The sequence below is a fragment of the Myxocyprinus asiaticus genome, chromosome 8 (genome assembly GCF_019703515.2).
Source record: "Myxocyprinus asiaticus isolate MX2 ecotype Aquarium Trade chromosome 8, UBuf_Myxa_2, whole genome shotgun sequence".
NCBI classification, from domain to species: Eukaryota; Metazoa; Chordata; class Actinopteri; order Cypriniformes; family Catostomidae; genus Myxocyprinus; species Myxocyprinus asiaticus.
The window spans coordinates 15,694,215-15,720,016 of record NC_059351.1 but is presented as its reverse complement, the minus strand read 5'-3'; the positions used below and the strand labels follow the sequence as shown (position 1 = coordinate 15,720,016).

The 25,802-nt window shown below is 39.0% G+C and overlaps 1 protein-coding gene across 4 annotated transcripts in view; it reads right to left on the bottom strand.

Annotated features, from left to right (window-relative positions):
* The window catches only part of LOC127445421 (ras-associating and dilute domain-containing protein-like), a 37,953-nt gene extending 15,348 nt beyond the window's left edge, over window positions 1-22,605 (bottom strand). The window contains exons 1-14 of one of the 4 annotated variants that reach the window (XM_051705484.1): window positions 22,367-22,605; window positions 21,887-22,228; window positions 18,103-18,280; window positions 17,709-17,811; window positions 13,291-13,410; window positions 12,353-12,633; window positions 11,536-12,213; window positions 9,880-9,917; window positions 9,546-9,703; window positions 7,748-7,863; window positions 6,581-6,845; window positions 2,190-2,362; window positions 1,413-1,563; window positions 991-1,181 (exon numbers count right to left, since the gene is read on the bottom strand). In XM_051705484.1, coding sequence (XP_051561444.1) covers window positions 991-1,181; window positions 1,413-1,563; window positions 2,190-2,362; window positions 6,581-6,845; window positions 7,748-7,863; window positions 9,546-9,703; window positions 9,880-9,917; window positions 11,536-12,213; window positions 12,353-12,633; window positions 13,291-13,410; window positions 17,709-17,811; window positions 18,103-18,243 — 2,415 coding nt within the window. In that variant the 5' untranslated portion in view covers window positions 18,244-18,280; window positions 21,887-22,228; window positions 22,367-22,605. Of the gene's footprint in view, window positions 1-990; window positions 1,182-1,412; window positions 1,564-2,189; window positions 2,363-6,580; window positions 6,846-7,747; window positions 7,864-9,545; window positions 9,704-9,879; window positions 9,918-11,535; window positions 12,214-12,352; window positions 12,634-13,290; window positions 13,411-17,708; window positions 18,281-21,886; window positions 22,229-22,366 lie in introns of all 4 variants that reach the window. The other 3 variants (XM_051705481.1, XM_051705483.1, XM_051705482.1) reach the window with 3 other exon arrangements.
* Between the last annotated feature and the right edge of the window lie 3,197 nt (window positions 22,606-25,802).

Below are 25,802 nucleotides of genomic sequence, written 5' to 3'. Positions count from 1 at the left end.
TGTCCTCAGGAATTTCAACAATTCAGACGTTGTTTCGCCGGTTACGATTCTCCAAGTCTTCCAAGTTTTCCCAGACACGCTCCAAATATGCCTTGGTCGCTAGCGGGTTAGCAGCTAATTCCCTCTCCGATGACTCCAGATAATCGATCCGTATCTCAATATCCGCCACTCTTGTGGCGCTCAGTGAATTTCATCTTCATGGCAGTGATCGATCGACGTATCATAGCAAGATTCTCCAAGTCAGCAACGACCATCGTCAGCATTACTGACACGTTCATCAATTGACGCCGAATCTCTTTCACTTTACTGTCCAAATTGACTCCCGGGCTTGCGGCCTGCTGCTGAGGGGCTACAGCTTGAGCGCGTAAGTTTCTTTTAATATCTCCAGAGCCCGAGGATTTTGAATTCTTTGACATATTGTCTTCCTAGAACAGTTAAGAATCAGGGTGTATCGAATCTCACTGGTTTATGACACAAAAAGTATTAAAGCTAGCAAAGTGCGCAGAGCTCGACGTTCACACGTCCGAACCTCACATGGTGCCACGCGACTCCACCGGGGAAGGACATTCTCAATCTAGAGAGCATTTAATTGGACAAAAATATGTGTAGTGCCAGATGAGTCAAACTTTTTGGTTCAGACTTCACAGAAGAAAAAGACTTTTAAATGTTTTAATTGTTTTAAATGTATGTTTGCTAAAAATAAATTTTGTTAAGCTTTAGGAGGACACTAGCAAATAGTTGGCCTCCATGTAACACACATGGACTAAAAGCCCATGCCGTAAAATACAAATTGTGATTTCCTGGGGTCTTCAAGGCACTAGTTCATATTTTGTTTTTTGAAAGAATGACTTGCAAAAGCCGAATGCTGTGTACTGTAAATATGAATATGTTAACGTTTTTGTTTTTATAAAAGCAGTCAAGATAATTTGGCTCTAAAATACTGTCATCTACCTGCTGCACACCAATGTGTATGACAGAAATCCATGTTACCTGGGCTTCCTGCCTGTCTGCGCAGCCATTTGAATTATGGGTCCTGGAGCGTAGACCCCACAGGAAGTGACGAACATAAAGTAGCTGGCGGTATATACTGTCCTCTACACAATCACTCTCCAGGTCCACCTTAAATCCAGCACTCGGCAGTACAATAGGGGGATGGTTCTCAAAACTCTCCAGTAGATCAACTATTGAAAAGACAAATATACTGTAGAGACCAATATACACATACAGTACAGTACACGAACAAAGTCTCTGGATATGCTATTATACAAAAGCCATTAATATGCATTTTTTATTATATAAAAGCCATTATTATACCATGTTATACAAAGGTTAATGGCCTAAAAGCATTTGGATAGTAATTGGTGGGTAGTTTTCAACATTTTAAGACACTGGATACCCATTCATACACCTACCTGTTCTGTAGATACAGGCTTCATCTTCACTGCTTGGTTGCCAGATTGGGAGAGGACCCAGTTCAGCCATCAGCTGGTACTGTGTGAGAATTCTGTGTAGCTGGACAGGCTTCAGAGAGGGGTGCTCTGCACACAAAGCTTTCCAACTCATCTACAGACAAACACAAAAGCAAAGAAAGAGCATTTGAGGACACAGACTGAAAATAAAAATATACGGTAATTTCCGCACATAGAAAGTGCAGATATACAGCATGAAGCACAAGGTACACAATGCAAAGCACACAACACAAAATATAAATTTTAGATAAAAATTGTAATGAATAATAAGGGAAAGTCAGTATTTTTGTATGCTTTGAAGGAATATATAGGTTCAATATATGTTAAGCTCAATTGATGGCATTTGTGGCATAATGTTGGTTATCACAAACAAATAATTTTGACTCGTTCCTCTTTTAAAAACAAACAACAACAATAAAAAAATTGTGATTACTGTAAGACACTTACAATTGAAGTGAATGGGGCCAGTCCATTAACGTTAAAATACTCAGCTTCAAAAGTATAGCCACAAGACATAAACATTATACGTTAACATGATTTTAGTGTGATAAAATCAGAAATTTTCCAGCCTTATGGCATTTACCAGGTTACAGGGTTTACCAGCGTTACGTCGTCATGACAACGAAGTTGCAATATTGGATTTAACTTTACACAGATAGGTTAGTAAGCGATTTTATCACACAAAGTATTTGCAAAGTATATACAAAATATTTGCTTCACCTGTGAAAGTTGTTGCAGTGGCGTGGCCAGGATGCTCACAGTGCTGCAGAACTTAGCGACAAATTTCTGAGCAAGATGACTATGCCCCGCCCCTTTAGCCCAGTCCAGTAGCATCTTCACACAAGCCTGTATCTGCAAGACCCGAGAACGCTGAAACCAACCACGTGCAGGGCCTACAAAAACACATTTGTTCACATTTGTCATACTAAGCAGTGTTAGCTAAGTAACTCAAACAAAGTAATCTATTACAATTACTTTTATAAAAAATTACTTCTAAAAATTACTGATTACTTCACTGAAAAAGTAGTTATATTACAAGTGACTTTACTTTAAAGTTACTGTCTAAAACACTGACTGAAATTTGTTTTTTGTTTTTTTCGCTCAACTAATTAAAAATAATGTCTATATTTCCTCCTTGTTCATACCCATCAAAGTGATACATTACCCAAGTAATGTACTGTATTTAAAAGTAGTTAAAGTTAGAAACTGCAGTTTAAATACAATAATTTAAAATGTAATGCATTACTCTTTTGACTAAATAAGTAATTAGAGTACAGTAATGAATTACTTTGTAATTAGATTACACCCAACACTGATGCAAAGCATACATACAAACACATTAAACATACACATTCATTTTTAGAATCATAGGATACAATATTGGTAATAAAATGTATAACCATACGATTAATTTTATACATAAATAGTCACGGAACATGCAGTATTTACTGCAGTACTACAAATAAATATCACTCTTCACAGATTGTGTAAGTGAGAGTGTGAGTGGATGTTTGTGTGTAAGATGAGCTCTGATCCTCTCTGTCTGTTATGATATAAAGAGGATTATGAGTGTCTGGAGAAATAATCTTCACCTGACCGTGAGTAACGCACACATGTACACACAGAAATCACATATGTCTCTCACTGCCCTTTAAAAAAGGAAACTGGAGGTGGAATTACAACACTGTGCAATGCTGGTTATGAAAATGGACATGAATTATATATACAATTCAAACAGAAATACATTTCAGCCAATTATAAATTGCATTTTACTTGCATTTGTTGCTTGTTAAGGCTTTTGGAAAATCTCAATTAATTAATTAATTTCTCTATACATGATGCATTTTAAAAAATTAAAATGTCATAATTTAAAAATGCAATCATTGTTTGTATAAAACGCAAAGATGTACAGCAACAAAAGTGAGGCTGTACGTCTACTTAGATACTTAACTTGAATTGTGGAAGGAAATATCGAACCTATCTCAACATCAGCTTTTAATTCTTTTTAACATATTAAGAGTGTGTCTTACATCTACTGTCACCTTTTGCATCTGCATTGATCCACCTTGGATCACATAAATGACACTGTAAAAACAAAACTGAAGATTCTGAAGACTGAACATTTAAAGGGATAGTTCACCCAAAAATCTAAATTTTCTCATCATCTACTTTTGGAGGCTGACAATTGTCAACCTCTTTTGCAACTTGGACACTCTGCTAAATAACTTTTTTCTGTTCCACATAAAAACATGCAATATAAGAAGCAACATGAGGGTGAATAGATGATGACAGAATTTTAATTTTTGAATGAGAACCATCCCTTTAAGAACCAATCCTCAGAGGTTTGAGGATATTCAGTTAAAACACTAAACACCAGAGGGAAGAATAAAAATATGCTCCATTTCAGTCTACATCCTGATCTTTTAATTCATTCTTAATACATCTTCTTCACCTCGGTTTCTCTCGCCTGTCTTCTTTCTATACCGATTCCTGACACACTGCCTGTGCCCTATGGTTGCTATAGCAGCAGTGCCTGGTTACATGCTTAATGAAATTATAGGACATGGTATGTCAGTGTGACTCCGAGTGTTTACTGTGGGCTAAAAATTACAAACAATAGAGGTAAAAAGACTTCAGAAGCACCAGTTAGACAGAGAGTGTAAAAATGCTATACAAAGCATGAAGACAAAAATAGTGTACTGTGGCAAATAATAATTACCTGGACAATTAAGCCACAAAGGTATAAAGGTAATAGTATATCTACTATAATAATAATATAGTAATAGGTATAGTATATTTACTCACCCCGGAAAAAAGATGCAATAAAAGTAAGTGGTGACTGAGACTAACATTCTTCCAAACATCTTTTCTGTGTTCCACTGAAGAAACTCATATAGGTTTGGAACAACAAGACAAGAGGGCAAGTAAATGATGACAAAGTTTTATTTCTGAGTGGACTACCTCTTAAAAATGCATAATTGTTATTCTGTTATATCAAACCAAGTGGCATCTGCAAACAAATGATGCTAGATCTTCAAAACATCACTTGTTTTAGACATTCTAGATATGCATGATTCTTAGTGGTTCACACAGGTCTCCTTGCAGAGTAACCACAGATGTAGTTCATCACATTAACTATGGAAATGTTTATGAAGGTAAATTAGTGCCTAAAAGATTTGCATGCGCAGAGTAAGATTTGTGAAAGCGTAAATTAAATGTCAAGCGCTAAAATAAAATGCATGCACACAGAACGTTTTGTAAAGGAGTAAATCAAGTTGCAAGCGTAAGAAAAATATTAACAATAATTTAATGCTTTGCATAAGTGTAATACATGTGTTTTGAATCTGTAACTTCATATTAACACAAAGTAAATTTGATCTGTATTCTTCTGACTTCCTGACTTTTGTTACTGTTTTTTTTTTTTTTTACGCCTAAACATGACCAAAAACAATGCAAGCCTGCAATCAGCGATATGCAAGAAAAAGAAAGGGTGGTATGAACAGCTAAATGGATTGACTGCGGAAAATCAGTCTTTATGTGTAAAAATAAATGATTGCAAAAGTGTAAATGACTTTTATTTTCTAGAATATTTTCAAAAAATAATCTGATAATCTATCTGTCTGCCTGTCTGTATCTCTGTCTGTCTGTCTCTCTGTCTGTCTATCTACAGTGTATATATATATATACACTATATTGCCAAAAGTATTCGCTCATCTGCCTTTAGACGCATATGAACTTAAGTGACATCCCATTCTTAATCCATAGGGTTTAATATGACGTCGGCCCACCCTTTGCAGCTATAACAGCTTCAACTCTTCTGGGAAGGCTTTCCACAAGGTTTAGGAGTGTGTTTATGGGAATTTTTGACCATTCTTCCAGAAGTGCATTTGTGAGGTCAGACACTGATGTTGGACGAGAAGGCCTGGCTCGCAGTCTTCGCTCTAATTCATCCCAAAGGTGCTCTATCGGGTTGAGGTCAGGACTCTGTGCAGGCCAGTCAAGTTCTTCCACACCAAACTTGCTCATCCATGTCTTTATGGACTTTGCTTTGTGCACTGGTGCGCAGTCATGTTGGAACAGGAAGGGGCCATCCCCAAACTGTTCCCACAAAGTTGGGAGCATGGAATTGTCCAAAATCTATTGGTATGCTGAAGCATTCAGAGTTCCTTTCACTGGAACTAAGGGGCCAAGCCCAGCTCCTGAAAAACAACCCCACACCATAATCCCCCCTCCACCAAACTTCACAGTTGGCACAATGCAGTCAGACAAGTACCGTTCTCTTGGCAACTGCCAAACCCAGACTCGTCCATTAGATTGCCAGATGGAGAAGCGTGATTCGTCACTCCAGAGAACACGTCTCCACTGCTCTAGAGTCCAGTGGCGGCGTGCCTTACACCACTGCATCCGACGCTTTGCATTGCACTTGGTGATGTATGGCTTGGATGCAGCTGCTCGGCCATGGAAACCCATTCCATGAAGCTCTCTACGCACTGTTCTTGAGCTAATCTGAAGGCCACATGAACTTTGGAGGTCTGTAGCGATTGACTCTGCAGAAAGTTGGCGACCTCTGCGCACTATGCGCCTCAGCATCCGCTGACCCCGCTCTGTCATTTTACGTGGCCTACCACTTCGTGGCTGAGTTGCTGTCATTCCCAATCACTTCCACTTTGTTATAATACCATTGACAGTTGACTTTGGAATATTTAGTAGCGAGGAAACTTCACGACTGGACTTGTTGCACAGGTGGCATCCTATCACAGTACCACGCTGGAATTCACTGAGCTCCTGAGAGCGGCCCATTCTTTCACAAAAGTTTGTAGAAGCAGTCTGCATGCCTAGGTGCTTCATTTTATACACCTGTGGCCATGGAAGTTATTGGAACACCTGAATTCAATTATTTGGATGGGTGAGCGAATACTTTTGGCAATATAGTGTATATATATATATATATATATATATATATATATATATATATATATATATATATATATATATATAGTTATCTAATGCAATGACATTTATGCATTTTTAAGTGTGGCTCAAATATCCAAATACTTTTTGGGGCCACTGCACAGTATACGCAGACAAACATGAAGTGAGCTTGATCGCACCTTTATCGATGAGTTGATTGAAGAGAGAGACGTTGGTAAAGAAGAAGAGGTAGGCGAACATTTGACTCTGAATCTCTGAGTGAACCTGGTACTGCTGCAGCAGGTCTGATGTAGTCTGAAACACACTCACCACCCTCCGCACAGCCTCCGGCATAACACACACAGCACACACACATACTCCCACCGCTCGTCGACACTGTTCCGATGAAGACTCTGCCCCAAACGGGTTACAGTCTAACAGGCCGGGCAACACAACGTACAAGGTCTGAAAAGTAAACAAAAGTCAGTTTTTAAAGGAATAGTTCAACCCAATTTTTTTTCATTTTGTCATTTAGTCCCCCTCATATAGTTCCAAACCTGTATGACTTGATTTCTTGTGCATAACACAAAGGGAAATGTTTTTTATGAATATTGTGGTCCATCTTTTCGATACAATTGCATTTTTATGCGAGACATTTTTTTTTTTCCCGCTTTTGAAACAGCGCAAAAGCACACGTGCCTCTGTGCACAAGCCTCTTTCATGCACTAATGAATGCACAATGGACAACAAGATTTCACTGAAAAGTGATGTAATGTTTATGCGGGAACTTGCACTGTTAGCGCTAAACAATGCAGGTTATCTTTTCAATGCAAATTGACTTACACTGTGGGTTGTTTCTCACCAAAACCTAACCTATACCTTTAGAAGACTTGGAATATGACATACAAGTTCATGGACTAATTTTATGATACTTTTGGGTAATTTTTGTAAGCTTTAAAATGAACCACCGCCATTGCAAAGCTGGACTGATGTATTAATTTACACATCTCCTTTTGTGTTCTGTATGAGAAAGAGAGTCATATAGGTTTAGAGCAAGATGAGGGTGATTAAATTATGACAGAATTTTCATTTTTGGGAGAACTATTCTTTTAAGACATGAAAAAATTTTATACAAACTTCTAAGATACAAAATAAAGAGGAAGAAGTAAATGATGGTGGTGGAAGGAAAGAAAAAGAAGACAACAATATAAAGAAGGTGACCAGGTGAAAGGAGAAGACCAAGAAAACATCTGGTGTTGTAACATACAAGGAAGCAGCCACACTCACACTGAATAATTCATTCCCAATAGCCCTGGTAACATCTTACTTGGGTGGCGCCACACATATAACTTAATCCTACCCTTTACCTTGGTGATGTAGTAGACACACTGCTGAAAGGTGTACATGATCACTTCCTCTAGTATGGTCATGGCTTCTTCGTTTGCTGATATTGTTGCTGAGAGTAGTGATTCCTTAGACCCCACTACAATTAATATCAAGGAAAAATAATCAAATTATAAGAAACGAGCACCAAGCCAGATAAAATATATATTTATTTGAAAACACGTGGTATTTTATAGAGATCTGTTCCATACGATCAGGGTTATTTTCATGTATAAATTTTGGTTATTTTAAATTTGAGTCTGGTTAGGGTAATGGAAAAAAAATATTCCATGAGATGCATTTTGAACGTTTTGCAATAAACGCAAGTATGGCAGCTGTGATTGGCAGAAATTTACCATAAAAAATATGGTGACCATGTTTCAGGTTTTACAGGATGTAATTTTAATGTCTGTATGTTTAACGGTTTGCTAACTTTTATATTATTAAATGATATATACTTGCTATACTAACGTTCTGTAACTATAAAAATCTGCTTTTCACTTTTAAATATACTGTTAATCATTGTAGTAACTACAAAAGGCCATATGATGACTTAAAATGAATCAACAGTGACTTTTCCAATAGCAATAATTAATACACATGTAGAGTCAGTGCACAGTGTCACTTACCCAAACGCAAAACACCATCAAGGTAACAAATATGACACTAACATAATACAATAAACATTAACTCAACTACATGAAATATAACACGACACAACCCAATGTACATAAGTGACTTTCTTTTATTATTTTCTTCTCTTTTTTGGGGGGGAAGGGGGGGATTTTCTCCCCTTTTCTCCCCAATTTGGCGTGCCCAATTCCCAATGCCTCGTCCTCGTGGTGGCGTAGTGACTCACCTCAATCCAGGTGGCGGAGGACGAATCTCAGTTGCCTCTGCGTCTGAGACAGTTAATCCACGCATCTTATCACGCAGCTTGTTGAGCGCGTTACCGCGGAGACCTAGTACGTGTGGAGGCTTACGCTACTCCGTGGCATCCACGCACAACTCACCATGCGCCCCACCAAGAGCGAGAACCACATTATAGTGACCATGAGGAGGTTAACCCAACGTGACTCTACCCACCCTAGCAACCGGGACAATTGGTTGCTTAGGAAGCCTGACATAAGTGATTTTCAAAATAAGAAGAACAACTATTCCCATAAAATATAATAAATTGTGATAAATCACACATGGACTTCTGGGAACACCCAAATATTGTTTTTCACCATAATTTTAACAATAGTTTATTGTAAGAAGTACATGTATTCTTTTGTTAAACATAACATACATTTTTACCATAAATTATATGGTAAAATCATTATTTTTACATCTAAAAAACAAAAATTGTACAATATTTACCGTAAAATTACATGTATTGTCTTGTTAAATACAATATAATTTCTGACCATATATGTTAAGGTAACTGCCCGTTAACCAATGAATGTTTATTTACTGTAGAATTTTTACATTCTTTTGCCATTAAAATGATGGACATGTCTTTAGAGGACTTGAAATACAGAGCACTAATTGAATGGACAACTTCTATAGTGCTTTTTTTGTCCTTTTTGGGGCTTAGTTTTTTTAATGGAAAACATCAGTTTGGCCAGTCTACCTTACATTTCTTTTTTGTGTTTCACAGAAGAAAGAAGATAATATGGGGTTGTAGTGACACAGGGGTGTAAAAATAATTACAAAATCATTTAAATTAATAGATTTTGGTTTTTTTTTTAAATCTTTTAGAACTTAAATGTTTTGAGTGTATCTTTCGATATGTCATACCTTTGTCATCCATGAGCTCAATAGTCCGCATGTATGCGGGTGATTTCTGCTGGATAAAATACAGTATTTCGATGGCATTTGACATCCAGAAGAAAATTAACTGAAGATCAGGAACTAGGTCTGAGATGCTGAGCAGAGACAGGGAGGCAGGATCCTGGCTGTATAGCCACAAAGAAACACACACATTTCCATTCGATTCAATTGCTTGACTCAGTGGTAATGCATTCAGAATTGGCAGTGGCCTATTCAGCAATAAATGACCTTTAAGTGTCACACATGCGAAGACACACAAGTGCACGAATGTGCGCATTACAATGTGGAAAATAATACTTACTGCTGAGCTTGCTTCTGTGCCAATTCCTTTGTCTTTTCCTATGAGACACACATATGAGCGGCAATTAGCATCATCAAATTTTGAATAGCCTAATGGGGGAGGTATAATACATCTCTACCCTTTCAATCCACCCCCACCCCCATTTTTTCCCCCCATCTTTCCTCTGTTGCTTTCTTTTTTCGCTCCTTGGTTAATATTTGGGCTGATGGTTGACCATCTATAACTGGATTTTAAAAATTAATGATTTTAGAGATAGTCATTAAATGCTTCAGCATGGTTTCAGTGGTGCTGGATTAACACGACATTCCAAAAGTACCATTTAATCTCATTTGTTTGTGTTCCAATAAACAAAAGCAAATGTATTTTTACACAAATACAACAGGCCATTCTGACCATCACATCACTTTGGGTCTTTGTTGATCCTCTTAGTGCAAATGCTTTTACTGTGAATTATGTAAATGTCAAAAACACACTTGCATTTTTTTGAAGCAATGATTCTTCATCTAAAATATGCTGCTTCCAAGAAAATTTTCATTGCTGCAGTACACAATAGATATCTAAGTCATTGTTTATGTTGGAGACACAATTTGCAGCGTTGGCCATTCCATCATTGTCTTCTCCCTTTCCAAAACACAATCATTCTTAGTTACATGGGATCTACTAAAAACTAAGGCTGCCTTCAAGTCATGTCGGAATGATTGTGTTTAGAAGATGAATGCACTCGAATGCCACCACGATGTTGTAATTAGTGGGAAACCTGAGATTATCAATTTCTGAGTTAAGGGCAAGTCGATTAAAAAATTATGGAGTCGATCAAATCATTAAGATTTAATTATAAATGATGACTTAACAAATAGTTTGTACACATTTTGTATATTGTTGATGAAGAATATAAATAAAGCTTGCCAGGAAATACTAGGTATTTAGCTCTTTTTATAAGCTGACAGGCTTGTGTGACAAGCATTCTCTGTGGCTGCACAAGAATGACAAATTTACACACTTTATTTTATTTACACAAACTTTATTTACACACATAATGTTCATCATTTGCTCTTTATTTTGATGCCTTAGCACTTAAAATCCTCCCAGTCTTTTTTTCGAGCAGTTAAAAGGTCAATATGAAATTGCCCAACATGACCAATTTTTTTCCAACCGAAATCACTTGAATGAACAAATTTAAATTTTAATTCTGAATGTGTAATTAGGCAGTTTCAACAAGGACTTGAAGGCAGCATAACAATAAGAGGAACCAGAGGTGTTGAAGGAAATGTAGTTTGTTAGGTTACATCGAGTGGGGTAAAACGGTGCAAGTCAGGTTATCTGCTCAAAGAAAAATATGAAACATAGCATAAAAGCCATATATTGATGAATCCTCTTGCACAACAGATTTTTGTCCAATCAAATGCTCTAGAATAAGAATGTCTCTCCCCCTAATAACACCTGTAACCAACTAGAAAGTAGCAAATTATGGTTCATAGCTGTAAAGTAAATAAAGCCTATTGGCTATTTTAACAAAAGGGCGAGTCTTTTGTTAAGTCCCACCTTCAAATAGGAAATATGTCAACTCAGGAAAGAAAACCGTGATTCAAATAATTGATTTCATGGGGTTTTTAAACACATCTAAACACAGACTGGAGAATTGACTAGAGTACTAACCCATGCTATGGTTTGAATCCTCTTGGCAATTTTCAGCAATAGTTTACAGAAGCTGCCAGGTGTAAATGCATTAGCTGAGTGCTTGATACATAGACAAAGCAGATATGCTGGAGTCAGCTTGTGGTCGTCCCCACTTGGCTCAATAAGTGTCAGCACCCGGTTCACCAGTGCATCCTCATGAGCCCGTTCAAATTCCAGCGCAAGCTTTCGTTTCTGTGCACTTCGAGTTGGAGCCTTTGAGCTGCGCCGAGATGCCACCGGTTCATGTAATACTGCCCCACACATACGACACGCCTCTCCCTTCTCAGGCACACCCCCCGTATCACCATCACAAAGTCGTGCCAGCGCTCGAAGTCGCGTTAGAGTTTGGGCAGGAAGAGGTTTTGCACTCAGTGGGTCTTTGTATAGGAAGAAGTAATGAGCACCAAAGGACAGTAAATCGCCATGACGTAGTGGAGTGGGCCGCTCAATGCGCATAAAGTTAACCATAACGTTGCCATGGGCAACAGGTTCTAGAAGTAATCGCTGGTCTGAGGAAGAGCGCCGTTGTGGAGCCCGACGTATTCGGCAGTGAAGTGGAAGCACATCTGGAGAGGACAGGCAGATATTTGGCCGTGCTGATGCTGTTTCTTGACCAACTGTGTGTTGTTCCCTGTTCAACAGGTAAACCAGGCAATCCTGACAACCAAAAATAAATCAAAGCAATAAAAAAGCTGAAAACTATAGCTCAATGAATATTGCAAGAGAGGAGAGTAATTCAATTTTGATTTAAATGTTTTGATCATTCTCCTTTTTTAATTAAGAGATTATTACTCACATGTTGGTTGTACCCTTGAAGGAGCAACAAGTGTGGTGATTGGTAAAGAGAGTGTTTAACTCCACCCCCATCACGTTCTTTACGGATCTCAGTGTCTCGTGCAGAGTGTGTTCTGATTGGCCCAGGGAGGGTGGAGTAGTACCGTTTAGGATCCTCACCAGGCAGGCCCATCAAGTTAAGGCTGGTTTCACTGAGACTGCGGCAAAATGAGGTGCCATGCTGGAGTGTCATTGTTCCTTTAGCGCGGTTTCTCTGCAGCTTCCTTGCTTGAGCATTAATATCTGTCGCAAAGAGAAAACCACTTATGAATATTTACAAATAGATGTATCTCATTGTCTTCAGCCAATAACTAACCTGCAGGGCTTAAATTATCAAGTGAGTTTACCTAAAGAAATTTACTCAAAAGTAGGGCTGGGTATTGATACAGATTTCCTCTAGATTCGATTCCAATTCAGATCCAATTCATTTGAGTTTACTGTACAGTATTTAGGTTATAATGTCCATTTTGCTTACATTTCAATTCAAGTGCTTATGTGCTTTGTTGATCTTACAGTTAAGAGTAAGATGGACTTAATGTAAATTGGTGACATTTGGAAATGTTGGAGTGATTTTATATAAACATTCGGAGATCATGGAAGTACTTACCTTCTAGTTTTATAAGTATAGCAGTGATCACTTAAGAATTGCATAGGGGCATGGTAAAGTAAGCATTGGCTGATATACTGTACTTGGAAGGGGAAGAGTACTGCTGTAGAGGGTCATGAAATGAGGGACAATGAACAATAATTGTATAGGGGTGGTATATGGTGGTATAATGCTGGACAAACAGTAGAAGGGCAACAGTTGACAGGTACAAGAAGTAATACAGTAAATTATGGGTCTATAAAATAATGGAGGTGGGGTTGGTGGTTGACACCATACCTGACGACAGTCCCCACCTTTTAAAATAGTTGGACTGGGCTGTAACATACGCCAGCCCCGAGGGGAGCTCCGATTGCATCTACCATGCCCGCCTCTACTCAGGGTTGAAGATAGCACAGGGGAGTTTGTGTGGTTCCCTGGGCATGGGTAAACACCACAGCACAACATATATAAATCACCAACAAAACCATGTAAATACACATACATTTATGTTCATTCAACTGAGTGAGCTTTTTTAAAGCAAATTATGCTATTATCCACCATTTCCTTGACTTTCCTGTGAGTCATTGCAGAAAATGGTTTTCATTTTCTAGTGTGTGTTTTTTCATTACAATTAAAAATGTACATGTCATTATCCGACAATAGTGAAAATATTTTGCTATTTTATAAATCTGCACAATTTTTTAAGTACCGATTGCTTAAAGGAATGTTCCAGGTTGAAGTTTTATTTTTCCTCAGTTTATACAAATAAACAAATGTCTTCTGTGCAGTAATGCACTTACAATGGAAGTGTAAAGGGAACTGAATAATGCATATACTTGGTCTCATAGAATCACATTACCTACATTTTTGCTAAATTATTTTCATATGACTCGTTATCTAGTATGTATTGCAGCAGTTTCTGGGTGAAATGAACATACAACAACAATTAATTTTATTCCCTTTCACACAAATCTTAAGTTAAATTAGATATTAAGTTCATAAACACTTATTTTTCAGCCTGTTGCTCACACAAATCATCTGAGCACTTTTACTATTGTGTATGCCTTGTAAGGTGACCAATTTTACCATTTGCATTACATAACCAACTACATTTACAAGCTTGTCCGAGCATGATCAAATTGGGTGGTAGTTCAATGGATAGAGCTTTACACTTGTGATGCAAAGGAACGGGGTACGAGTTCTAAGAGTATGCAAGTCAACGTGTCATAGAAGCACCACAAAATGATGTGGTTGCACCAGCAATAGCGTTTTTTATCTCACATTTGCATTTTACGATACGGTTTAGGTTTAAGATTTTGGGTTGGAAGGTAGGTTTTGCTGATTTACAACTCGAATGAGAATTAACCTTAAAAACCTTGAAACCTCACTTTTAGTGAACATATCACCTCAGAACTGCTGCGATATTTGCAATGAACCACAGTCACGTAATTTTCATGAGATTAGGCTGTGCATAAACATTAAAAAACACATTGTTTCAAAAGTATATGAACTTAACTTGAAGACCTGAAGTTAAACAATATTCTGGCATGCTAAAGCAAAGTCATACACTGGCAATTCCAAACCTGTCATAAAATGTGTTTGTATTGGTAAATACCTCGACACTATCCATGAACCCCCCACGTAGCATCTGTCACTGAGTAACAATGTGTGTGTGAGCACAGATTAGCAGCGGTGACTTCACTTGCAAGTGTAATCCCCACCCTTCTCCAACTTAGTTCATCTGCAACCTTCTTATACAATGATCTATGTCCCTTCACCTTCTTAACCATATATGCCCTTTTGATTGACTGTGCACAAGTATTGTACACATTCAATTTTGAGAATAACCCTAACGCGGAGAGCAGCAGCATCTCTTCCCATTATGAGACAGCAGGAAGACACAAAGCCAAGTTGAAGACGAACACCTTGAACAAGCTAAGGGACTAAGATTCTTTGATAAGCTTATAAAATTGCCTTTAATTAAATGTGCTGTTAGCAATTTAACCTGTTTCACTAACATACACCAGTTCGCAATCATCTACTTCTCTCTAAAACCCTGTGGTGGTTGCCAGCAAAACTGAACGCACAAAATGATTCACAGGCAGAAAATATTTCTGATTGGCTAAAAAAATAGATAAGAGCTCCAAAAATAAGCATATACTGTACAACATGCACCCCTTGAGAAATGATGCGCCACATTGCACTGTACCAAGCCCAAGGAAATATTCCCAAGATTCCAATATGCATTACTTGAGTTGATGAGTTTATAAGTCAGACTAGCTAGACTGTCTAGTTACACAAAGCCAGGAAAGCTTTTTGTCTGACTGAGTTCTGCTAGAGTGTAGAGCTTAGCGGTGAGGCTGCACATTGCCCTTGGTGCACACAAACACTCACACACCACACCAGGAAGAACAGCAGTTCAACCTGAGGATAAATTATCCTGAGTAATGTGCATGCTGATTTTGATTTAACTTCTGTTCAGTGTTTTGGCTCAATGGCCACCTCAATGGCCACCTTTCTGAATTTGTAATTTAGTACAACAGCATCCAGGCACAAATAGAATGAGAGTGAAAGAAAGAGAGGGACAATTGCATACCAGTGTTATGACTGCTCTGCAGTACAGTAGCACAAATGAAATAGTGAAACTGAGATCTCAATTCAATCTCAATTCTCACAGCATGTGGAGGCTCATGCTATTCTCCGTGATCCATGCACAACTTACCACACGCCCCATTGAGAGCGAGAACCACTTAATCACGACCACGAGGAGGTTACCCCATGTGACTCTACCCTCCCTAGCAACTAGGGATGGTACCAGGGGTGGTAGTCAGCATCAATACTTGCTGAGCTACCCAGGCCCCCCTATTGGTGGTGGTTTTAATGGTAGATGCAATTCTCAAATTAATTGAGAGACATAACTTCTTAGAAAGTGTTTTTGCGTGATGATAGCTTGCTGTGATTTCCAGGGAATAACAGTCAGGACAGTAAACCCCTCTGCAAGATGTTTTGTCTTTTTATGCACTGTTGTTACAGCAAAGCACAGCATCAACAACATGTATCAAGGCGATCACTGCCGGACATTAAATCCTCTGCTGTAAGTAATGTTCCTGTTTTTGTGAGGTGTTGTGGAGAGATTAAAATCTTTTTCTGATTCTGTCTGACACTGCTTAAATAAATAGTTGCAGTAAAAAGGTTTAAACTGCTTGAAGTCGTGAACTAGATATATACCTTCATCATTATCTTGCAGTTCTGCACTTTTGAATAATGCACAATGAGGATCAGCCTGAGACTCTGAAGTGGTCTGATTATATTAAAGCATGCCAGTCTGCTTTCAGGATGAGCATAAGTCATGCTGTGTTGGAGCTTTCTTATTTCTTCTCTTACTTTGATAGGAATAAGATGTTACAGTCATTTAGCCTTAATATTTGTTGAATCTCCGTTAGTTACCATGTTGAAGTGCTGCACTTATCCTTCTGAAACTTGTCTGATCGGGGTCACGTGAACATAACGAAGCCTAATTATACATTATTATCCTTAATACCAACTTGTTGACTAGTCATTCGAACAACTGACCGACTAGTAGATTATGGAAATTAGTAGTTTTGTACATCCCTAGTTGTGATCATGACAGGCATACCAAATACCCAATAAAAGTGAACTGTGCTAGATATGCAAATGATCATATATATTCATATGTGATTTCAGCCATTTAAGACGGTTATGTTCAACTGGCCGACTCAAATCCATTTAGGTTTTTGTAGTCCGATCAGGACAAAAACGCATGAAAAGGTGGTTTGAGATCTGATTCAAATCAGTTTTTTGTTAATGTGTCTCAGACTTAATGGTCAGATCGGATTTCATATGTTTTTTTCGTCAGGTGTTACGAGAACCATACACATACTGCATTCCAAGCGGCATAAAAGATGTCTTCGCAGGGGACATCTAAGGGAAAACAATAATGATAGCCATGCTGTATGATGAGTCCAAACAGAATTTTCCAATAAAAATAACTCAAAAAGTGAGTTCAAAATAACTTACAAGAATACAGATATTGGCTTTACCCACCCAAAGAGATGTGCTAAAGTATGGTAACCCACACTGGTTGCGAGCCCCCACAATGCAATAAGGTACTGAATGTCTCTTGCTTAACAACAGCAACAAACATTGCATATGCCATCTTTCCCATTTTTTACACTGTCAGTGATGAATGTGTTCATGGATACTGCCCTCATATTTATAAAAAATATAATAAATGGCAAAACATCCATTTCTAAACTCTAATGCATGCTAAACCTATGCAAGTTTGCGTCATTACTATGGCAACTAATGTGGACATGCTAGCAAAAGCAACTGCAAGAATCAGATCTGGACACGTATAACATGCAGTTTGAACAGACAGTGTAAAAAATCGTTTTGAGAAAAAATCTGATATTCCCCAGCCCATGTCTCTGATCTAAACCAACCCCATCCATTCATCGACATGCTATTAAAAAACAGGTCATCAAACCCAAACACGTGTGTGATATTAGCCAATTTTTTTGATTGTTTAAAAACCATGGGCTGCACCTCTGTCTTTTTCGCAGAGAGGTATGATTCTTCAGGACACTGAATTCTGTGATATCTGTCAGGCAGTAGGGACATTTTATGCATGGTCTTTTCCTATTTCAACTGATTAGGTACAGTAATACGATCACATGACAATTAATTGTCAATTAATTCATTTGTGCATTACCTGCAGTCACTGTGTCCTTCTCTTTTGATGCCAGTTCCTCCACCTCGGCTCTCCGCCTCAGCTCAAAGCGGCGAGAGTACCCCTCCTTAGGCTTCCACAAGTCCTGCAGAAGAAGAGGTTTTTCATTGTTCCCTAGTGCCCGAAGGCACTCAGTCCTCCACCGTCGCTCTGGTCCCTCAAACCGACCAATGACATCACATAACACATAGCTACAGGCCGAAGCCTTGTTTAGAGAATAGCGCTCGAGTGCCTCTTTGATCAGCTCTTGCGCACTGGAACGAGGTGTGGCAAGAACGCTTTTGTAGTTTGCACCAGCACTAATTTCATCACCAAATACCTTCAGCACACCTGGCGCTGATGACTGGGTGGAAAGCTCAGCCGGATCGTCCCGTACCTGCTCAGGTAGGTCAGTCACAGATCGACGGTCACGATAACTCAGTGTCCGGTACAGAACCTGTGTAAAGGTGCGACTCTGACGCTTTAAGCGGTTCTTGGATGGCAGAGACATGCTGGCAGATGAGGAACCGTAGAACATGGTGCTGGAACTTGCATTGGCCGAAATACTCCTAAAACTGGGAAAACAGTGAATTGTACCAAATGCCAACACAAAGAATGTACACATCTTTTGAATTCTGTTCCCAACTGTACAAATGAGAAAAAAGGAAACTATATAGGAAAGATAATATGGCATGCAATAATATAGATACAGTAAGACTGCCATCTAATTTAAGTTCTTAGATATTTTGTAATCTAAAATTGGTTGCAATAAAGGACATATGTCAGTAATATACAACCAGACACACACACACACACACACACAGAATCAGAGAATAATGGCACAGAGAGAGAGACAGACAGACAGAAATAGACAGGATGGGCAAGGCTGAATTGTTATGTAACGCAAACAGGGATGTTGCCAAGTATCTGGTGGAAAATACGGCTTGATGGAAACTAAGTAAAAAACTGTTCTGGGCAACTATAATAAATACACAATATTCAATAGCCCACTGAAAAACAACAGCATTCACATTGCTATTTCAATATTCAATCAAAAAATTTACTCTTTGTATTAATTTGATTCAATCATGGACAGTGGTTTCACGAACTTAAATTTCGTTTTTTTTATGTATTTTTTATTAAAATTAGTCTAATCTCAATTTAACCAAGTCAAGTACAGGGAACCTAATTAAATTGAGCAAACCCAACTAAATAAGACATGTTAAATGAACTCAAATGAATCTCTTTCCATTATTACCTAGCTACAGTGAATGCTAGCATGCTAAATGTATGCTAATGGGAAACACTATGCTATTATAAGCAATATATCTCATTCACAATGTTCACATGTCCTCAACCTAAACTCAAGCCTCAATTTTCACCTTGGTGGTAACTCCAAAACTCCAACATAACCGAAACTCTTCAACATCTCAACACAATAAAACATTTAACTTTACAAGTCTCCCCTTTTACAGTCATCTTGCACAAAGACACATTATATAAAACTTATTTTTAATATTTTCTCTCACTATGGAGTGCCATACAAACAGGGTGACCAGATTCCTGATTGTGGAAAACAGGACAGCTCCCTTCCAGCAAAAATGAAACTGACGTATCCTTACCTAGGCGCAGATCAATGTGAAGTAGAGGGTGCATCCGCATCTGTAACTGTTGTTACCTTGCACATTTAGCTGGCAGCAATTTTCTCAGTGTGCGCTTGTCTTTCAAGAGTTTATCGTAAAATGCAGAGCAGTCCAGTCCAAAATTAAGATGTACAAAAAGCATTGCCTTCATGACTGTTACACTGAATCGAGATTTATCCAGGGTCCATGCTGCGTATATTAATGAGAACACACGCTCCACAGATGCAGATGTCCCAGGCAGGCATAAAACAAACTCCACGACCTTGGCTAAGACTCCGAAGTTGATGGTCTTGCTCTCCAGCACACAAAAAATGTCTGTCCATCTCTCAGACACGACCGTCTTGTTCATGTTCCACTCAGTGATGCGATGAGTGACAATGTTTTTTGCGCAAACCCACTCATAAAAGAGTGTGGTTTCGTCAGTCAAATTGAGAGCGAGGATTCTGGAGTAGAAGTGTTTGAGGCTGCTCTGAATGTCTTTCCACTCTGGGATGTCTCTCAGTAGGGCCCCCTCAAGTTTTTCTGAGGTTTCTTCTTTTTTTGGAGGTAATTCACTGATGCTGAATAAAAGTTTCTCACTGCACAAAAGAAATCATCCGCTCGCATGTCACCAGCTTCAACCAGGGCATCCAACTGCTTTTTAATGTTAGAGGATATGAATGATTCCTCCAGCCTAGCCTGCAAGACTTTTCTCAGGTCATGAATGTGCAAAGCCACTTCTGTGGTTGATATGTGGTCTAGCTCTTCTATCTCCAGTGCCTGGTTGAAAGTGGCTGTTTGCTTGAGTACGAAGCCAATCCAAAATTTAGTGCAAGGATCACTGAAAATGTCTCTTAGAAACTTTGGGCATTTTTCTTGAGAAAGACATTATGCACACTGACCATTGAAAATGTGTAGTATTCTTTCAAGAGCTGGACCAAGAGAGAGGAAACGTGTGTTGCCATGCTGCAGTAATTTCTGATAGTCTCACTCAAAAGTGAGTATGTTGCATGTGACAGCTTCAGATTTTTTGCCGGCAGAAGAAAATTTCGGATCATATAATTTCTTGATAATTTCCGCAGTGCAGTCAGCCGACCGAAAACTATGTCCGTGCAGATTGATAAGCAAAAGGTGCGTGCACCTTGTCAGATTTGAAACTTTCCTTCACAAAAAAATCGCTAATAATTGGTGTAGCACACTTACTTTTAGCCACATGCATTTTTGTCTGTGTGGCCTCCATAGGTGTTGGAAAAGCAAGCTCCACAAATCTCACAACTCACTTTACTAGGCTCTGTCTGTGACTCCTTTTTTAGAAATGTAAACTCTTTTTGAAGATCCTCATTAAATGTACATGCACACTTCCTTGACATTTTCTAGCCGCAATTTCATCTGTGTGCTCTTTCAAACTGACTCTTCAATCAATTCACTAACTGGACGTCTATTGCTAGGGGATTGTGATGGGATAGTTTAATCAAAATATGTAAAATAACACGGTGTGATTTTATTGGTTTTACAAACCATATCCTTGGCTACCTTTGATTAGAATAATCACGTGACTGAGAAAGCCGCAAAGGCGATAGAGAAGTTTTAGGAGAGGGGAAATACAGGACAAAACATGATTTTTTCAGAAAAAGTTGGAACACTACAAAAAGTGCTGACATACGGGACTGTCCCGGGAAAAAAGGGAGGTCTGGCCACCCTACATACAAAGCATGCTGGGAATTAGAAATCCCCTGCCCAGTTTCAGTTAGCCACACCAAAAAAAATAAATAAATAAATAAAATAAAAATAAAAATAAAAATAAAAATAAATTATGTTGTCCCAACACAAATAAATTAAGTAACAGCTCAGTTCATTTAACTTCACTTGGTTACATGAATTTTTTAATAATATAACCAACGGAGGATTCAGAAAATTCAGGATTCAGTTGCTCGTTGCTCGATCGATCCGATATATAGATAGAAAGATAGATAGATTGACAGACAGACACACGCCAGAGGCACTGCAGTGAGTGTTTCTATTGCTGCAGACATCAACTAAGTGTGTGTGTGTGTGTGTGTGTGTGTGTGTGTGTGTGAGAGAGAGAGAGAGAGAGAGAGAGAGAGAGAGAGAGAGAGAGAGAGAGAGAGAGAGAGACTGCATCAGCTAAAATACCCACTATTCGGCAGTCTGAACGGAGACCATCTGCTCGAGCGTAAAAAATCTTCACCGTAAACTCGTGAAGCTTATTCACAAACTACATGCTGCGATTTATTTACATTATCTATAGCTTAACCCTACAGGTACAGTGTAGTCTTCATCTGAAATTGCAATTGGCTCCCTTACATCGTTGTATTGAGCGCTAAATTATTTAAATAAACCGTTATGTGCAAAGTAAAGGTACAGTGAATTAAATTATTTAACGTTCAGGTTAATTTTCATACAACAGCGGGTCACAGCACTTTAATGACGACTAATAAACTAATGCACACTATGACCGTGTTTAGACAAAGTTTCGTATTTTTACTTTAGAAAATACATACAAAAACGCCAGACACAAGGTTGCAAAATAGTTCTTACCTGTCAGACGCGTTTTATTCCCCCCTGTGATGAAGTAGTGCTCATCTGGTGGCATTACAAGCGTCTCCTCGCGCGCGTCGGGCTACTGCGGGTTTCCACTAGCAACGGCGCGAGCCAACAAAGGCACCTGCTCACGAGCCTTAATCCGCTTGTGCGCCTTAACGGGGCTCCGCCAGCCAGTCTCAGAGCGCTGATCCCTCACAAGCCGTTCACTTGACCCTTATCATTGACATTTGCCAGTATTTCTGCTTGTGCATATTGTGCATATTAGCTCTGTGGGCCGGTGGGATACAGTTTTAGGTCCGCCTAGTCACTGTCATGGAATGCGACATTAATGTAAACCTGTACAGAAATAGTGAGGTGTCAGACATATTATTACTGAGGCTCCTCCTCGTATTTACAGTAGTCAGCTATACAAGTGCTTTTCCCCGAAATTAATTGCACTCGCTCGCATCTTTGTGTTTATACGTTTATACTCACGCTTAATGCAGTAACGGGGCTCATTCCGGTATGCTCTGCCAGTTATTTCCAGCTGTATTCCCCATTGTGTCAAATCCATAAACTGTCGAAAAATGTTGTTATTATGTTCACAGTGCTGTTTTGTTTTAATTTTTTTTACCGCTACTCTTGGGCAGTCGTCAGAGCTGCTTATCCATTTTCCCTTCTTTTATTTGCCCGTCTCTACTGGCTACACTGTAGTCTGCATGCTTCGGCTTCTGCATTCCCTGAGCCGACTGCTCCCGGAGAAAGACGACCCGGGAACTAATAGCCCTCTCGTATTTCTGCACTAGGAAGGAATCATTCGATGGATTAAAATTACATTCTTAGTTGCATCTTTTCGGAAAAAAATATGCATGTTTTCTTAAAATAATAATAATAATAATAATAATAATAATAATAATAATAATAATATATATATATATATATATATATATATATATATATATATATATATATATATATATACAGTTGCAATCAAAATTATTCAACCCCATTCAATACATTCTGGTGATGTGAATTAAAACACATCAACTAAAACCTCAGTAAACAGTCAAAGTAAGTTTTTAATACACATTTGAGTGATTTTGAGAACAAAGAGTTCAGTTTACCCAAATTTTAAAATTCTCTCCACAAATGTCATGTCAAAAATATTCAACCCCCAAAGTCAATCATTTGTGGAGCATCCTTTATCCTTAATAACAGCAAATAAATGTTTCAGGTAAGTGTTCTCAGGCTTCGGACACCTCTCTATTTGAATTTTTACAAATTTCTCATGAGCAAAAGCTTCCAGCTCATTGACATTCTTTGGTTTCTGTGCTGCCACTGCTTCCTTGAAATCCCAACAAAGGTTTGCAATGGGATTTTAATGATGGACTGAAAGGGCCATTTAAGGACATTCCACAACCTATCCCTGAACCAGATTTTGGACAACTTGGATGTATCCTTGGTATTATTGTCTTGCTGGAAAGTCCAGTGATCACCGAGCTTCAATTTACACACTGAAGGCATCACATTTTTCATGCCAAAATGGCCTGATCCCTGAAAGAATCCACGGTGTCAGTCACATAGTCAGGATAGCCGTTTCCTGCAGCCGCAAAACACCCCCATAACAGGACTGACCCACCTCCATGCTTGACTGTGGGGATGGTGTTGTTCTTGTCATCACCTTGTCATCTTACTCCAGACGTACTGCTGACCCATGGGTCTAAAATTCATTTTCAGTTTAGTGTCATACATCTATAAAACCTTCTTCCAGGACTCCACAGGTCAACATTTCCCTTGGTGAAGTTTTGCTTTCTTCCACACTCCAAGAAAGTTGCTGTTGTACCATATTTTAAAAATGTATGAATGGTTCTGCCAACTTTGTCTATTGGAAATTGAAGTGCCTTGGAAATGTACTTTTAGCCATGACCTTTCATATTTAAGAAACAGCTACATGCAATAGGTGTTGAATAATTATGACATGGCTGTATTTTAAAAAAAAATCCTGCTATTTACAAATATTAGGTTATATATTCACACTATGACTTTGAATGTGTCACTCAAATGAGGGGTTGAATAATTTCGATTGCAACTGTATATATATATATATATATATATATATATATATACACACACTACACTGATCAGCCACTAAATTAAAACCACTAACAGGTGAAGTGAATATTTTTTTATTTATTTTTATCTCATTACAATGGTACCTGTCAAGGGGTGGGATATATTAGGCAGTAAGTGAACAGTCAGTTCTTGAATTCCATGTCTTGGAAGCAGAAAAAATGGGCAAGCGTAAGGACCTGAGCGACTTTGACAAGGGTCAAAATGTGATGGCTAGACGACTGGGTCAGAGCATCTCCAAAACGGCAAGTCTTGTGGGGTGTTCCCATATACAGTGGTCAAAAGTGGTCCAAGCAAGTACAACCGGTGAACCGGCAACAGGGTAATAGGTGCCCAAGGCTCATTGATGTGTGTGGGAAGCGAAGGCTAGCCTGTCTGCTCCAATCCCACAGAAGAGCTACTGTAGCACAAATTGCTGAAAAACTTAATGCTGGCCATGATAGAATGGTATCAGAACACACAGTGTATCGCAGCTGACTGCGTATGGGGCTGTGTAGCCGCAGACCGGTCAGAGTGCCCATGTTGACCCCATCCATCACCGAAAGCACCTACAATGGGCACGTGAGAGTCAGAACTGGACCACTGAGCAATGGAAGATGGTGGCCTGGTCTGATGAATCATGTTTTCTTTTAGATCATGTGGACAGCTGGGTGTGTGTGCATCATTTACCTGGGTAAGAGACGGCAGCAGGATACACCATGGAAAGAAGGCAGGCCAGCGGAGGCAGTGTAATGCTTCTGCTGGGAAACCTTAGGTTCTGGCATTCATGTGGATGTTACTTTGACACGTACCACCTACCTAAAGATTGTTGCAGACCACGTACACCCCTTCGTTGCAACGGTATTTCCTGATTGCAGTGGCCTCTTTCAGCATAATGCATCCTGCCACAATGCTAAAATTGTTCAGGAATGGTTTGAGGAACATGACAAAGTGTTCAAGGTGTTGACTTGGACTCCATATTCCCCAGATCTCAATCCGACTGAGCATCTATGGAATGTGCTGGACCAACAAGTCCAATCCATGGAGGCCCCACCTCGCAATTTACAGGACTTAAAGGATCAGCTGCTAACGTCTTGGTGCCAGATACCACAGGATATCTTCAGAGGTCTTGAGCTGTTTGGGCGGCACGAGGGGGACCTACACAATATTAGACAGGTTGTTTTAATGTTGTGGCTGATCGCTGTATATTAACATAAATATATAAACTCAGCAAAAAAAAGAAACGTCCCTTTTGCAGGACACTGTATTTTAAAGATAATTTTGTAAAAAATACAAATAACTTTACAGATCTTTATTGTAAAGGGTTTAAACAGTGTTTTCCATGCTTGTTCAATGAACCATAAACAATTAATGAACATGCACCTGTGGAACGGTCGTTAAGACACTAACAGCTTACAGACGGTAGGCAATTAGGGTCACAGTTATAAAAACTTAGGACACTAAAGAGACCTTTCTACTGACTCTGGAAAACACCAAAAGAAAGATGCCTAGGGTCCCTGCTCATCTGCATGAATGTGCCTTAGGCATGCTGCATGGAGGCATGAGGACTGCAGATGTGGCCAGGCCAATAAATTGCAATGTCCGTACTGTGAGACGCCTAAGACAGCACTACAGGGAGACAGGATGGACAGCTGATCGTCCTCGCAGTGGCAGACCATGTGTAACAACACCTGCACAGGATCGGTACATCTGAATATCACACCTGCGGGACAGGTACAGGATGGGAACAACAACTGCCTGAGTTACACCAGGAACGCACAATCCCTCCATCAGTGATCAGACTGTCTGCAATAGGCTGAGA